This window comes from Tachysurus fulvidraco, chromosome 8, assembly GCF_022655615.1.
Source record: "Tachysurus fulvidraco isolate hzauxx_2018 chromosome 8, HZAU_PFXX_2.0, whole genome shotgun sequence".
Taxonomy (NCBI): Eukaryota; Metazoa; Chordata; class Actinopteri; order Siluriformes; family Bagridae; genus Tachysurus; species Tachysurus fulvidraco.
The window spans coordinates 24,951,592-24,969,332 of NC_062525.1; the positions used below are offsets into that span (position 1 = coordinate 24,951,592).

The following is a 17,741-nucleotide window of genomic DNA, read 5'->3' on the forward strand; positions in this document are numbered from 1 at the left end:
CCATGATTCAAAACAAATACATGATTTTACACTACAGGTCTTCACAGGTTCACTTAGATCTGGAAACCCGAGGTCCGACCCGACACCCGAGCGGGTTCGGGTCTAAAAGTTTCACATATGCCTCGGACACGGGTCGGGTTTAATAATAGCGGCATCGGGTCTCGGGTAATTTAAAATGAATGTGTTTTTACCGAACGGACCTGAGAAGACCCGGACTACTGTATCTCGTGTGTGTGTGTATCGACTCGAGTCCTTTTCCGACCTCTCCTCTGTTTGCCAAGACCGCTTGCGACATGTGGCTGGCGACGTGTGGCTGGCGACGTGCGGCTGGCGGTAAGCTAATTTTCATTGAAACAGACCTGTCAATCAATTTTGAATCCACTCTGTAGCGGTTACTTTAGTGTAGAGTTATGCAACATTCGGGTCCAGTCGGGTTAAAAAACAATTGCAGACGGGTCGGGTCGGACTCGGGTCTCATTTTTTCGGGTTTGTCTCGGGTCGGGTCTTTCTTAAAAAGAAAAAAATGATGCACGTCGGGTTCGGGTAAAAAGTGATTCGGGTCACTTCGGGTTCGGGTACATTTCTTTAGACACGAGAAGACACTTCTATTTTACACACAGGACAAGCATCGATGAGCAAATAATTGGACCTTTGAAGAACCTGAAATGGACTCCAGACTCCAGACAACACGGAGAGAAAAAGCATCGAACAATAACAGACGTGAGCCATAACGCTGCCAACACACTGTACTTTTAGGAAGTTCTGTTCGTCAGAGTCTATTAAATATGCAACTAGGATGCAAATGTTTTATGACCGAAACAACAAAAGTCAAGGAAACGTAGCACCAAACACTCTCAGGCTGGTAGATGTTGTTTTCCAGCTGGTCAATGCTGATGAAAGGAAAACGTTACTGAATCACGAATCGTTGGTTTAATCACGTAACAACAAATCAATGAAATATGGAAAATTTACCAGCTGGTAAACTGGTCTACAGGCAGATCATCTCATCCTGTGTTCTGGCAACTGGCACAGTAACTGGTCAGACCAAGCTGGAATATGAGACACATCAGAACATTATCTCAGGAGCTTTGTTTCCTGTAGTTTAGATGACTGACTCATGCCTTTATACCGTATACGTCTTTGATTTGGTGTAGCTAGTGTGAAGACCAAGATAATGGAATTAAATCGATCGATCCGTCCGTCCGTCCGTCCGTCCGTCCGTCTGTATGTTAGCACTCCTGTCTTTCTTTTCATGAGTCACTTAGCAGATAAAACCACATCGTCCAATGAACATACAAATAGAAATAATACCAAAGCACAAAAATCACAATGCCTTTAATGTGTCTTCGATCTGAATAGTTTCTATCGATACTGTAATTATTAGATTTCAGCCTGTCATCTGATCCTCCGGACGTTCACCAAAACCAGAAACGCTGAGAAAAAGCTGAAAATTAAAGACAGTGATTCTGTATCTCTCAGATTATAGAAGCAAATCACCGCTGCAGCTCCGTACATCCAAGAAAACTCATTTCACAAAGCAGGGTGCAGCATTTCCTGCTGAGTTTATTGATTTGACCAGGCTTCATGATGAGACCACTTTTCCCTTTAGTCTCTCTGTGCTTGGTCCCTCTTCAGTTCACCTACTGCTCCTCCTGACTTGGGTTTCTGACGTACGGCTAAGTACGCTGACCCAGACTCGGAATTCGTTCTCTGCATTTAACCCATCCAAAGTGCACACACACACACAGCAGTGAACACACACACACACACACACCATGAAAACACACCCAGAGCAGTGGGCAGCCATTTATGCTGCGGCGCCCGGGGACCAGTTGGGGGGGGATTCGTAGCCGGCTCGAGACTCGAACCCACAACCTTCATGTTAGGAGTCAGACTCTCTAACGATTAGGCCACGACTTCCCCATCAAGAAGGGAACATTAGAGGTGAAAGCAACTTCATCTTTCTTGAATAGTACTAAGGTGATAAAATCAACAACAGCGAGGAGCTTGAAGTGCTGCTCCAAAGAATGAATCGTTTTTGCACTTAATTAGAAAGTCTCTTGGCTTTGTAGGTTTGACTACAGGATCTGTCGCTTTGGGAGCAAATCATACTATGGGACAAACATCAGGACTTTATTCCTATCATTTCATTCATTCATTCATTTCCTACCGCTTATCCGAACTTCTCGGGTCACGGGGAGCCTGTGTCTATCTCAGGCGTCATCGGGCATCGAGGCAGGATACACCCTGGACGGAGTGCCAACCCATCACAGGGCACACACACACTCTCATTCACTCACACACACACACACACACTACGGACAATTTTCCAGAGATGCCAATCAACCTACCATGCATGTCTTTGGACCGGGGGAGGAAACCGGAGTACCCGGAGGAAACCCCCGAGGCACGGGGAGAACATGCAAACTCCACACACACAAGGCGGAGGTGGGAATCGAACCCCCGACCCTGGAGGTGTGAGGCGAACGTGCTAACCACTAAGCCACCGTGCCCCCCCCTTATCATTTATTATAGCCGAATTGCTAGTTTTGTTTATCTGTCTCATTTTTCATTGCTCTCAGAGACTTGCTAGTACAGTATACAACCACAATAAAGAATCTTTCTTTACCTTACCGTACCCAACCTGACCTTACCTTAACTTAGCTTGCCTCGCCTCGCCTCGCCCTATTTCACCTTAAACCTGCCTTATATGATACAGTGTAGGTTTGATCCATAGTTGGCATGTGTCACATATCACAACAGCATGCATCAAAACTCTTCTCTGTCTTGGCACCTAGTCGGTGGAATAAACTTCCCCTGGATGTCCGTTAGAGTCCTGCACTTATTCTGTCAACACTGGGCATTATGTGGGAGAAGCAGTTGGGATACCAGGATGCCAGTCCATCTCAGGGCATCTTCTGAACACTTTCACTCCTAGGAGTTTTTGGGAGGTCAAAGGTTTCCAGAGATCCAGAAAAAAACTGTATGTACACGGCAGGAGGATGTACACACTAACCTGAGGACCTAACGGGAACCCTTGAGGTTTGATGTGGCATTACTACTACTGCACTTACCTCGCCTCTGTCTCATGATCAAGTTACCCCAGCCTTCAAAATTATACGGTGCAACTCACATTGGCACTCACGTAGAACTATAGATTTTATTGTGTTGGTTTGTCTAGTACTGTAAATAAAACTTGAAAATCTTTTCCAGGATTTGAGAAAGCGATAATAACGCTACGAGAAATCTAAGCAATCTCTCTCTTTTTCTCTCTATCTCTCCGGTCATCTTACCTTCCTCATCCTCTCATCCAGAATAACAGACGGCAATTTATCTGCTCTGACAGTTTCCTATTCCGCTCTAGAATAAGTGCCTCGACCTTTTCATCCATGTCCTTTAACTCCTGCGTGAGTGCTTCTTACTCCAAAGAATGGAAAAAATGAAAGAAGACGAAAGTAGACGAGAGATAAAGAAGAATAGATGGCGGACCGGACTGAGGGACAAATATTTGGAAAGGAAAAAAATTGTTTAATTTATTTGTTTTATCGATTCGTGTTTACGTCGATGTTGAAGATTGTGGGGTTTGGATAAATAGCACTGTTTGCTTCATGCAGTTTCTCAACTGTCAGGGAAGAATGTGCATATTACAGCTGCTGGAGTCAAGGAGCTGGACCACAGCATGGATTCATTCAAAGCAGACGGTGGAGTTTTGTCCCATGTGCTGCCTGTCAGCAGCTTCCTGTCTCCGCCAGTTGGCTGGGAAAAGCTCTGGGGAGCAACATTCAGGCACGAGTGTAAAATCCCGTATGTGGTGCATGCAGACAAGAGAGGTGTTGAAAATGTGAACGTGATCCCCTGGTAATTATGCTGAGTGCAGGAGTAATCTGTTCTACTGGAGCGAGAACAAACAGGGACGACGGAATTGCCCTGAAAATAAAATGAATGAAACACCTCTTCAGCACCTGAGAGTGTTTAAACCACTGTTAACAGTTCAGTAATATACATCGACATCATTACTCATTTAATGAATAGCACTAAAAAAAATAACAATATAATATCCATCCAAGGGGGGGGGGAGGGCACGGTGGCTTAGTGGTTAGTACGTTCACCTCACACCTCCAGGGTTGGGGGTTCGATTCCCACCTCCGCCTTGTGTGTGTGGAGTTTGCATGTTCTCCCCATGCCTCGGGGGTTTCCTCCGGGTACTCCGGTTTCCTCCCCCGGTCCAAAGACATGCATGGTAGGTTGATTGGCATCTCTGGGAAATTGTCTGTAGTGTGTGTGTGTGTGTGAATGAGAGTGTGTGTGTGCCCTGTGATGGGTTGGCACTCCGTCCAGGGTGTATCCTGCCTCGATGCCCGATGACGCCTGAGATAGGCACAGGCTCCCCGTGACCCGAGAAGTTCGGATAAGCGGTAGGAAATGAATGAATGAATGAATGAATGAATGACCATCCATCCATTTTTTTAACCATTTGTTGTACACAGAGTTGTGAGGAACCTGGAGTCTATCCCAGGGCACCTGGGGTACAAGACAAGGGAGAGGATGCCAAACCTCACAGAGCACAATCACACAAACACAAACATACACACACACACACACACACACACACACACACACACACACACACACACACACACACACACACACACACACACACACACACACACAAACACACACAAACACAAAGCCTACAACATATCTTCAGCCCACTGGGAGGAAACCGGAGAACATGCAAAGTCCACACACACACACACTCAGGGCCAAGACAGGAATTAAATCCTCAAACACAGAGGTGTGAAGCAAACATGCTGACCACTAAACCGCCAAGCCACCCAAAATCTAAAAGAAATAGCAAATGATATAAATAAAACTAATATACAAATATATCGAGATCAGTTAAATCTATAGAAAGGTTTTTCTTTTATTTCTCAAAGCTCTCATTAACTCACAGCACATAAGCTAATGCAGGTCCATTCATGCTGTTCACCCATAACTGTAAATCTCTATTCACACACACACACACACACACACACACACACACACACACACACACACACACACACACACACACACACACACACACACACACACACACACACACGCACAGCCTTTCAGCAGCATCCAAGCAGTTAATGCTCCCGCTCTCTCCTTTTTCTCCTCCTCATCCTCCCTCTCCATCTAGATGGTCGGATGGAGATAAACATTATCGATTTTGCAGCATCCTGTCTTCGCATTAGAGGCCCTCCACAGTTCCGACAAGAGAAACTGTATGCATTACAGGAAGGCCGGTGACTAATGTCTGCCAGGCTGCCAATGAAAGCTGAGCTCACTCCCAGGAGAACACACACACACACACACACACACACACACACACACACACACACACACATCCATACATACACACACACACACATGGGATGTGAGACACGAACTGCACTTGATTTTTGTGAATCAGAGTCAATGTGACCTGCTTGTAAAGACGCAGCCGCCTGACAGGAAAAAAAACAAAACAAAACCGGGTCGAGTCTCAATTATTGGAGCATAAGACACATCCAGAGGAGCTCAGGTCCAGTGTGTTATGAGAGCAAGCCTCAGGCTTTACACTGAGCTATTCTTTTAGAGGTCACATGGGGAAATGAGGCGGAAGGTTTCACCATATCAGTGGGTTTGTAAAGATTAACTTTGGTCAATGTTTAGAGCTTTTCAAGCACTCATATAAACATCAGTGCACATAGTATGAGATGGAGAAGAGAATAGGCAGAGATACATAGAGGTGGCTACTAGGAAAGATACAACTATAGGAATGTATGATCATCGGGGTGCGACAGGGCGTGACGTTACCTAGAGCATCTATTTCTGTCCCTTTTGATGCAAGACACTAGTGGCAGTGTCCAAAGTGTTGGATAAACTGCATCTATAAAATGTCTTCTCTTAAACCGGCCACAAAATTATTCAAGCTCCACCCACTTGGCCCATTCATGCCATGTCATACTGTATGTACTGTACATCTCTCAAAAGCTTGTTTAAATCAGTACAAATACAGATATGAATAGGAGGCATTCATGTTTTTAGAGCGGTTCACGTGTCAGGAAGACTCACAGGACACGTGGTTCGGATTACCGAACGGTTCGGGACTAAAGGTTCACCAGGTACTTTAAAATACCAGCAGTTTGTTTATAGTTTGGGAAATTGAGCCATCTAAAGGGTTTGCAGAAGCAATCAGATACAGATACTGGTAATGGTACTGATACTGGTACTGGTACCGGTACTGGTACTGATACTGTCATTGCATTACAATCCCTAATGACATTAAATGATATACATGACATACTCTAGAGAAGTCTCTATTTTCTAGATGATCTGGATTCCTGACTGGTTTGAAATCATCTCAGAAATAAAAAGTACCAAACTGTTCTTCTTATGTCTTTGCGGTACCATTGAGAGTACCAATGAAAAGGTGAATGCTGTGAATTTCATGTGTTTCACTTGCTGGCTAATTTACTCTAAAATTGAAATGATTCCCGGGGCTTGTATTTGCCCCAGTGGATGGATTTTAAATGATCTTTAAAAATTATTATTATTTTTTTAAAGATGTCCTGTTTAGACACGTTGATGCGCCCTTGACGCAAAGTACAGTACTCTGTGCTCTCTTGATCTCTCAGAGTCTAAGGCAAAGATGAAATTTGCCCCATTGTGCTTCCTGTGTATTGATTTCTATCTCAGTCTTGGACGTGTCAAAGCTTTCAGAGTGTACTCAGCCGGCTGACACATCACTGGCACAGACCGGAGCTCATGAAGCATCTCTTCTTCAGCATCACATCCACGACGCTGTCTCCAAGTCTAGAGAGAGTCGGGTTACGCGGAAACACGTCAGCCTTCATGTCTTAAGTAAAAGCGAGCTATTTCAGTCGAGTCTTTTAAAGTGCAAGACTTATTCCGGCTTACTTTCTCAGCACTCCGTATACAGCCTCCTTACAATACAGCTGTTAATTAACTAGGTGCGTGTGCGTGTGTGTGTTGGGGAGGATGATCTGCAGTTCATTTCACCCCCTGGTCTATTTGTATTAAGTGAATCTGGACGCTAAAGTCTCTCTCTCTCTCTCTCTCTCTCTCTCTCTCTCTCTCTCTCTCTCTCTCTCTCTCTCTCACACACACACACACACACGCGCGCCCGCGCGCTCGTACCGCACCGTCGGCACCGGCACCGAAGTTCCAAGATGAGCGATCTGGACGAGGATCTGGCCAAGCTGCTTGTGATAAAGGATGAGAGGATTAAAGAGATGGAAAGACGCCTCGGTGAGAAGGAAAGGGAGATACAAGAGTTGAAGAGGAAGCTGCATAAATGTCAGTCGGTGTTACCGAGCGCGCAGATGATCGGGCCGAGGAAAAGGCGTGCTCAGGGCATCTCAGCAGAGCCGCAAAGCTTCACCTCCTTCACCGAGCTCACCGGAGAGGCTTTTCGTAAGATCTCCAAGTCTGACAGGCAAGTGTGATTGCTCATAGACTTCAGGGTTTGAGCACAGGGAAGAATCCTGGGTCATTAAATCACCAGGCAGGACGTTTTAATAACACAAGTTGTGTTCAGAACTCTTATTTATTATTCTTATTATAATTATGTTACAGGATTTTTACTTTAAGCAATTAGACAGAGTTAAATCAGTGCATCGGTTTACTCTAAAATAATATGTTTTTAATGGGAGTATGGTATGGTAAGAATGTGTTGACCTTGAGTTTAACTTTATGTGCATGGGGACACTTGCCTCACTCGGGTCTCTGCGTAATAGATCAGAAAGTCATATGTTTCAAATCTGAGTCATTAAGCAAGATCTTCATCCTTCTGCTCAGCTCTGTTGCATCAGTCAAATGCATTTGATCAGATTTGTGATAATATTACAGTATAATATATGTTTTGTCACGGCTGATAGCTTTGTGGTTAGCGTGTTTGTCTCGAACCTTTGGTGTTGGGTTTGTGATCTGATCTGAACCTCCGTCATGTGTGTGTAGAGTTTGTAAAGTTTGCATGTTCTCCTTCTGTTTAATGGGTTTCCTCTGGGTACTCTGGTTTCCTTCTCAAGTCCAAAGATCAAAGACATTTGTTTTAGATGTAGGTTGATAGGCATCGCTAAATTGTCCATAGTGTGGGAATGAGTGTGTGTGTGTGTGTGTGTGTGTGAAAGAGAGATTGTGTCCTGCAATGTGGTGCCACTCCTCCAGGATGTCCTCTGTGTTGGACCCCGAGTCCCCTCCAGGTCCCCAATGACTCTGTGTAAGACTTTAAATGCATGGATGGAATTTACAGTATTTTATTTTACTAGAGACAGTACAGGGGGCACGGTGGCTTAGTGGTTAGCATGTTTGCCTCACACCTCCAGGGTTGGGGGTTCGATTCCCACCTCCGCCTTGTGTGTGTGGAGTTTGCATGTTCTCCCCGTGCCTCGGGGGTTTCCTCCGGGTACTCCGGTTTCCTCCCCCGGTCCAAAGACATGCATGGTAGGTTGATTGGCATCTCTGGAAAATTGACCGTTGTGTGTGTGTGAGAATGAGAGTGTGTGTGTGCGCCCTGTGATGGGTTGGCACTCCGTCCAGGGTGTATCCTGCCTCGATGCCCGATGACGCCTGAGATAGGCACAGGCTCCCCGTGACCCGAGAAGTTCGGATAAGCAGTAGAGAATGAATGAATAGAGACAGTACAGTAATATACTCCAGTAAATACCATAATGTCACTGCAAGGATGCCTGTGTTTTATTTTTAATCATTCATACATGAGATGTCATGTTTTTTTTCTAGTTTCTTAGATGTTTGATGCAAACGTTTAAATAAATATCGAATCATTTCTCACAGTGGGAACACAGGTGATAAATAAGACCTGAATCACTACACTTCACTTCTCTTAACTTTTTCAGCTCACTACAAGCTTGAAAAATCCTCCAATTTTATTATGTATAAAAGTTCACTTTCACTGACTGCATGTAAAACGTGTAAGCCTTTAAAAACCTACTGGAATTTTTATTTAAAGGCACATTATATTCTTATTTCAAGGTTAATGCTACATGCTAAAGATAAAGAAGGTGCACCACTAAAGTATAAGTTTGGTAGAGTTATTTCTGAGAGTGTAGCGTTACTGCGTACGACACTGCGACGTTTCTGCTGCTGGAGAAAGTTTTCAATGGTGCCTTTAACATTCAAATGTGTCAAACTTTGCTTTACGTGTTGCCATTTATTTTCCATATGAAAAAACCCACGTCCTGCTCCATTTTTAGCTAAATATCTGCCTCAGTGCCCGGCGCTACTGGCCACAGATTACAGACGGATGCTCTTTCGGATGTGAAAGCCGTCTTTGTGCACTTCTCCCTCCCTTCCCTCTCTCCCCACTCATGCACAGCTTACCTCCTGGATCCTAACCTTGCTGAATATTTAATGTTTGCTGTTACATATTTAATGTCAGATGAACTTCCTGTGCAATTTGTTAGGCTTTATAAGGCCTAGCTTTCCTTACTGTACATGCAACCTGGATTCCAGTTCATTAAAATCTTTACTGCCAGTTGCATGAACGTTATTTAATAGCATTTTTAGTTTGAATAAAATACACAAAACTCTGTGTTTCTTATTGAATTCGAGAAATGTTTGTGATTTATTTATCGGACGATTTTAGAATTCAGTCTAATGTAAAGGTCAGAATCTTTATCGCTGTAAATTAGGCTCGTATTTGTTTTACAGTCAACACTAGCACCGCGTTTATGTGTTTACTCTATAAACCTGTCGAGTTTCCCGTCCTGCCTTTAATAAAGCGTTCATTTAGAGCCGCATGATCTGAGATCAGTATAAAATATAGGATATATTCTCATAGCTATGTTGCCAGGTCTGGGGTAATAATAGTCAATAAACTGTAATAAAAACACATGAAGCTGTAATGAATAGTTTTCCATCATATTTATTTTATGACAGTTTCATGCTAGTTTATATTTGAACCACTAGATGTCGCCAAATTATATTAAGTCTGTGGAGCAAATAAAGTGAAGACTGTGTAGGAGTTATAGCGTTTTACTGGGTTCATAGACAATAAATAAACAATAAAGCTAAATTGTTTTGTCTTTTTGTCAGCCGACACAGTATTTGGCTGACGAGAGATCTTTTCTTTTTTCGATAATCACACAGATATAAACTCTCGCTATCTGTAGGAATAAAATTCAGCAAGAATCAATTTCCTGTCTGTAAAAAATGAGACCTTTTTCTTCCCTTATGTTCTATCAGATGCTTCATAAGTGAAACTCCTGAAAGTTTCTACACAGAAGCCTTTTTTTTTTCTCGAGCAGAAGATCCTTACGTTGCTTTCAGTAGCCTGTAAAAAGATTCTACGTAGAACCATAAAGGGCTTCATTCACCTTTAATGGAGTTCATTTTGTTTTCAATATCACAAACTAAATCCATCGTATATATAATATGATATGTTCAGTTCACATCTTATCTTATGAGCTTAATATTTAATCATAAATAATATTTAATCTAATAGAATAGGGAGAATTTAATGACTGTATACATGACACAAATAATAATAATAATAATAATAATAATAATAATAATAATAATAATAATAATAATAATAATAATGTATGAATGTAATAAATAAAAAAGTAAAAAAATATATATTTTAATGTGGTCAAGACTAATATTAAGTTTTTAAATGTATGAAAAAAATGTAATTAAAGAATTAACCAAAATCTCACACCAGCATTAAAGGTTAACATCAACATATTTCCAGAAAGAACCTTGTTGTCTCTGTAGAACCTTTTTGGCATGTTTTGGAAGCTGACTTAAATCACCGTGGGGTTTTATATTAAAGCCTAATAAATCTTTTTTATTTATTTATTTTTTGTTTGTGGCTGCTGTTTGCTCCTCTGTTAGCGATCCTCTAGTGATCAAAAGTAAAAGAGGTTTGTTCTTGTGGTCTGACTGTTGGACAAATTCATCTTGCAGCGTGGAAAAAAGTCACAGACTACAGACCATGAAGCCTACGGTAAGTCACGATATTAAAAAATCTAGGAAAGAAAGTGAAAGAAAGCTGAAGCAGGGCAGACAAATTCTGACCATCTTTTTTTTGTGTCCTTTAGAAAATAAAAAGCAAGCCTTTGATATTCAGCTGATGCGTGAAAAGCATCACAGTTCAGATCTCTTTGTCAATCTGTTCTTTGTTACCAAGTCAGTAAAGATGACAATGTAAATATAACAACGTGTTCATATCAGCCTTTCAGGAGTAACCAGTAGTACTGAGTGCTGACTGATTTCAGTACCCGCAGATAGGCATCTGCTTTTTAAAGTGTTGAGCATTGTAGCCAATCACAGAGATGAGCGCATGAGCGCTGTGGCCAATCAGAGGAGTTGGATTCAGGAGCCACTCATTACCATACAGAGTGAAAATAAAGCATGGTTGTGTTGATTATTGATACTAGTGGGACTGACCTGGAGGTCTGGAGGGGAAGTGAATGGTGTAGTAAGGGGCCCTTTGTTCTGTGACTGGGGCCCAACATTTGGTGTTATGACTGTGTCGAAGCCACGTTTATACTGTATTAATCCGGGGAAGGTCTCCTTAACCAAGCAACACCCACATGGATGAGAGAGAAAGTTCAGAAGGTCAAATGGTGGTGAATACAGTGGTGAATGTGCCCTTCTGCCTAATCTACTCAATCTCACTGAGAAAACCTTTAATGGATAAATAACGATGATGTCGTAGGCGACGGTAGCCGGAGTAGACATTGCATCAGCTAGAAGTTCTATAGTTAGTAGTGATGATGCTGTAATTGTTGCTTAGGTGTTAATTACATGGTATCGTTGATATACAGTATTGTGAAGTGTTAACTTCTTAATCAAACATGAGATACGATTCAAGGGGAGGCACAGTGGCTTAGTGGTTAGTATGTTCGCCTCACACCTCGAGAGGTTCGATTCCCGCCTCTGCTTTGTGTGTGTGTTTGAGTGAGTGTGTGTGTGTTTGTGTGTGTGCCCTGCGATGTGTTGGCAATCCGTCCAGGGTGTATCCTGCCTTGATGCCCGATGACACCTGAGATAGGCACAGGCTCCCCGTGACCCGAGAAGTTTGGATAAGCGGTAGGAAATGAATGAATGAATTCGGAGGCAGGTGACAGCGAGGTTCCTGCACTGTGTGTCGATTCCATGCCATTGGACCGACCGGATAAGCGGTAGAAAATGAATGAATGAATGAATGAATTTGTCATACACAGTACGACGTAGTGACGTGTGTTTTATGACCGGTCCTTATAATCTAAAAGTGTAGGTGCAATAGAGATAAAGATAAATAAAAGGAAAAAAAATATAAAATAAAAGAAAAATAATAAAGAATACAAATAAATAAAAAAAAGATACACGATAAAAAGCCTGAGTATAAACCGTAGTCTGACAAGTAAACACAGTCTTGTCTGTACAGAAGAAAAGGACATGTTTGCATTTTAGAAGAGTTTGCCTCCTACACTTGGCCCATGAATTTAGCACTCCTTTTGTATCAACACGCTCCTTGAAAAGCTCTCGAGCGTGTCCAGTGCGTTATCTTGCCAGGACAGATAAAAGGCTCCTGGGTTTGTCACGCCGGCCCTGGCTGCATTTACATCACGTCTTGTCGCGACACTTTGATGTGCTCCCCAGACTCCTCGTGCATCTTCAACGGAACACCACGCCGCCTTAATTGTCCTGTAATTCACCGTAATGAATGGGATAGATTCAAATTATGGAAATGAGATGAAAAAAAAAGGAGCTGTCTAAATTCTAGGAAAAGAAATTGAAACATTGCTGATTACAATACATTATGCCATCCAGCATGCACAAAATTGTTATAATGGACACTTCGAACGATTGCTACATCAATCACGTTAGAGGTCGGTTTTAGCAGCTAGGAAGAATATTTGGGAAAGGTTTGTGTTTCAGGAATGACAATGTATAATATCATGGGCAAAAAGTCAGAACAAGGGCAAATATTTCCTAAATATTTTCCTCATTTAATATACAATATCAGTAAAGTGATAATAAAGTGAAATGATCACACAAAATGTAATCCTTTTGTAGTCTATGATGCTTAACAATGCTTTTTATATATATAGAACCTGGATATATAATTGGAAGCCCTAAGAGAACGAGTTTAATCCAAAAAGCCTGTCATACCCTCTTTATACCGCAAGAGGGAGCATTTGTTCCTTTTTTCAGACGATTTGTTAGGGTCTCCTGGATATCGCAATTTTACACTATTTGTAGAAATCATTTCTATATGGTTCTAGACACACACACACACACACACACACACACACACACACACACACACACACACACACACACACACACACACACACACACACTTGTGAAATGTAAGGAAACCCAATAGAGATTGGATGAAACCTCTCTGTGAATGGAAAGAAGATGCAAAACCATTAACACAACACAACACAATACAACACAACACAACACAACACCTCCTGCTGCTCCAACATTCAACACGACACAAACTGTTGTCACGTTTTATTATTAAATGTATAGATCTTTAAGAATATCCTGATCGTTTAGTCTGTTTCGCACGACCGCTATGAAATGAACCCAGAGGGTTTGATGCTTCTTGCACAGATGCTTCATTGGACTTCATGTATGCTGGAGATCATTAAAACTCCATCTGTTTAGGGTAGTGCTGGTGGAGCAGCATGTTTCACCCAGGGGTCGGTGGGTAACAGCCGAACGTAAGCGGCTACCGATGGACTTATTTCCAACACCGGAGGAAGTTCCACTTAGGAATATGTTGATAAGGTTTAATAAAACAAGGGAGCTGAATACTACATGACATTAAAATATTTCTTTACCTGTATGGAATTCAGTGTGACTGCCGAATCCACGTTATACATATATACTGTATGTGTGTGTCCATTTTTCATAGCTCATATCCTACAGGGTCTTGGGGAAACCTGAGACCTGTATTTTATCACATCTACATTACAGCACAGTGAAATTCTTTGGAGGTTGGGGTCAGAGCACAGGGTCAGCCATGATACAGCACCACTGGAGCAGAGAAGGATAAGGGCCTTACTCAAGGCTCCAAAAGTGGCAGCTTGGCAGTGCTGGGGCTTGAACCCTGATCCTCTTTAATCTCTGGAAGTACCTGGAGGAAACATGGGTGAACATGCAAACTCCACACACACACACACACACACACACACACACACACACACACACACACACACACACACACACACACACACACACACACACACACACACACACACACACAGACAGGGTGAAGATAAGAATGCACTGCAGGTGCCACTCACTTTCAGTCAGCACTTTGTTATGGTGATGGTCGATGTGGCTTCGGGAACACTGTGAGAAAACTGGGAACGATGTGGACATGCTGTACACCATGGACGAGACTTTGACACGGATTCACACACTCACATCTAGATGAACTTTAGTGTTGTGCATCTGCTTACTAGGAACCGAGAGAGATGTCATGCACACAGTAACATGGAGCTGTAAGATATCCCATGCACACAGTAACATGGAGCTGTAAGATATCCCATGCACACAGTAACATGGAGCTGTAAGATATCCCGTGCACGCAGTAACATGGAGCTGTAAGATATCCCATGCACACAGTAACATGGAGCTGTAAGATATCCCATGCACACAGTAACATGGAGCTGTACGATATCCCATGCACACAGTAACATGGAGCTGTAAGATATCCCGTGCACACAGTAACATGGAGCTGTAAGATATCCCATGCACACAGTAACATGGAGCTGTAAGATATCCCGTGCACACAGTAACATGGAGCTGTAAGATATCCCATGCACACAGTAACATGAAGCTGTAAGATATCCCATGCACACAGTAACATGGAGCTGTAAGATATCCCATGCACACAGTAACATGGAGCTGTAAGATATCCCATGCACACAGTCACATGGAGCTGTAAGATATCCCATGCACACAGTAACATGGAGCTGTAAGATATCCCATGCACACAGTCACATGGAGCTGTAAGATATCCCATGCACACAGTAACATGGAGCTGTAAGATATCTCGTGCATGCAGCATTTAGGAATATTAGGATGGTGAATTTGTAGATGTTGTTTAAGAAAGCTTTGATTGAGATTAAGAATGCTATGAATAAATGATGTCTTAATGAAAGATAAATAAAGTCCCTTAAAGTCATATGAAACGTGTTTCAGTAAGATCTGAATGCATGCAGTGAAATCTTCTGAACCAGCAGCATCACCATGCATCCCAAACTTCACCAGCTGGTCCAGTGTGAGCTCGTGCGAGTGTAACAGGTTTCTCAGACAGACTCAAGTACACAAGAGCTCCCATTGGCTCACTGCTGTCCACGTGCGAGCTCTGATTGGTCGTGCGCCGCGCTGGAGGAGACTCGCGCGAACGCGTTACTCCAGACGGAGTGTCTCGGCATTCCGTGAGCGCTCGCGCATCCGAGCGGTCCTGTAAGTTTGCGCTGTGCGCGTGCGTGTTTTGTTTTTCTCCCCGTCTGCGATGCGGATCCGTTTGCGCTCGTGACTTGTTGCGTTTATTTTCTTAGTGGCGCTGACGTGCGCGCGGGATCGTGGCAGGTTGACAGCGTTTGTTGCGCGTGACCCGGTCAGGCTGTGAGCTCGGAGAGCATCAGGGAACATGGGAACCCTGCGAGATCTTCAGTATGCCTTGCAGGAGAAGATCGAGGAGCTGAGGCAGAGGGACGCGCTGATAGATGAGCTGGAGCTCGAGCTGGATCAGAAGGATGAACTGATCCAGAAACTCCAGACTGAGCTGGATAAGTACCGCTCTGTGATCAAACCGGCCACACAGCAGGTCCAGCAGAAGCAGACAGATCTCCACGAGCACCAGAGGACCAAACGTCAAGCCATCTCAGCCGAACCAACCGCCCTGGACATCCAGGATCTCAGCCAAGTCACCCTGCCTTTCTACCCCAAAAGCCCAGAGTAGGTCTCCAAATCAACCTTTCATACATTCACTCACACTGTCCATGCATATATACGTGGTGTGTTCATAAATCCTACAAAGTGAACAGAAGTTTTTTATAAAGATCGTTATAAAGTCACAGAACCGGATGCTCGTTTAACTCCTACAGAACTCCTTACGCTGTCTAGATGCTCGTACAGGTGGCATGACGTAGCAGCGTGAGGTCACCGGGTTCCATCCTGAACTACAGTGCGTCCTTTTTTTTCCTCCACGTTCCTCCCAAAAACCTTCTAGTAGATCTTTGGGTGGTGGATTCTGAACGTTTGAGGTTTATAGCCGAGTTCTTGTTCAGTCATTTAATGAGTATTAATATTTTTTTATGAAACTATGTATTTATTATTTATAACATCCAACCTGCACGATACTTACGCCGCTTTATCGTGTTTACTTTTCATTCCCGAAGGTTCTTTTTAAACACCTTGAACCAAATTGACTAATCGGTCATTTCAATAAGGATTTAATCCAAACAACAAAGCATCAGAAACATGATACGGTCTATAAATAATCATTTCTTATGGATTTCGGATCCGACGATGTTTGTATGTGCTTTGGGGTTTTCTCTACCATCTCTGGTTTCCTCCACTGGTCTAAAGACCTGCATTGTAACCTGATTAGTATCTCTACTGTGATGAGATGTCCAAGGTGTCCTTCAGTCCTCTGGGATTGTGAAGGAAAAGCGCTACAGAAAAAGCTGCATGTTATTATACATATTTAAATAATGACAATATTTAATATTCCCGTCTTCTTCCATAAAAGTGCCCTGACAGACTGGTGATTTATCGAACAGGACCTTCAACAGGTTTGAGAAGCACTTTGAATCGTGTTGTAGGTGATAAATATCCCATCTAGGGTGATGCATTATTTGTAGTGTTTCTCAGACAGGTTCAGCTTTCAGCGCTGTCCCGATAAAGACGAACGACGAACGAAGCATTTCCACATCGTGTCCTGATTATTCCGCTGGCGATATCATTGTAGCTTTGACGTCAGCTCTTTTTCTTCCCTGTCACCGGGACTCCATTGTGAAAGCGACACAATGTTCAGGGTTCAGTCAGCATGCACACAGCTCTTTAAACGAGTAAATAAATATCAGGAATAGTTACGACAGGGTTTTTATGTGACGATCTGAAGTCTTCGTCGTACTTCATCCCGCTTCACCGATGACCTCGGCTCATCCGTGCTAAAACAGCTATATGGGACTAAATGTAGCTTTAAAGAGCGAATAATATCACAGATCTTATGAGATAATTATGTGACATCCTCCTACCTAAAGTTCTCTTCGAGTGGGTGGATTATAATGACACTGATTAAAGAGAAAACTCATTTCTGCTTATTTATGCTCCGGTAAACATGCGGTGGCTTTTAGCGGTTAGCACATTTGACTCGTACCGCCGAGGTTGGGGCTTCGACGCTTGCCTCCACTTTCTGTTTCCTCCTGGTGCTCGGGTTTCCTTCCCAAGTGCAAACACATGAGTTCTAGGATGAATAACGTCTCTAAATTCACCTCTGTAGTGTGTGAGAGTGTGTGAGAGTGTGCGATGGTGACCTGGGATAAAGTCCAGGCTAAACTGTGACCTGTGTAGGATCTAGAGTGCGAGAGAAAATGGATGAAGGAATAATAATAATAATAATAATAATAATAATAATAATAATAATAATAATAATAATAATAATGCAGGCAGGATGTGCGAGGCAGATATATATATATATTCCTGGAGCA

The 17,741-nt window shown here is 42.9% G+C and overlaps 1 protein-coding gene across 3 annotated transcripts in view; it reads left to right on the forward strand.

The window, feature by feature from the left end:
* Nucleotides 1-7,168: 7,168 nt before the first annotated feature.
* prkg1b (protein kinase cGMP-dependent 1b) overlaps nt 7,169-17,741 on the forward strand; it is a 150,254-nt gene continuing 139,681 nt past the window's right edge. For 2 of the 3 annotated variants that reach the window (XR_007143706.1, XM_047817438.1), the window contains exon 1: nt 15,444-15,984. Coding sequence is in view for 2 of the 3 variants with exons in the window: in XM_047817438.1 (XP_047673394.1) it covers nt 15,677-15,984 (308 nt within the window). In the remaining variant the exon portion in view is untranslated. Of the gene's footprint in view, nt 7,487-15,443; nt 15,985-17,741 lie in introns of those variants that run through there. The other variant, XM_047817439.1, reaches the window with a different exon arrangement.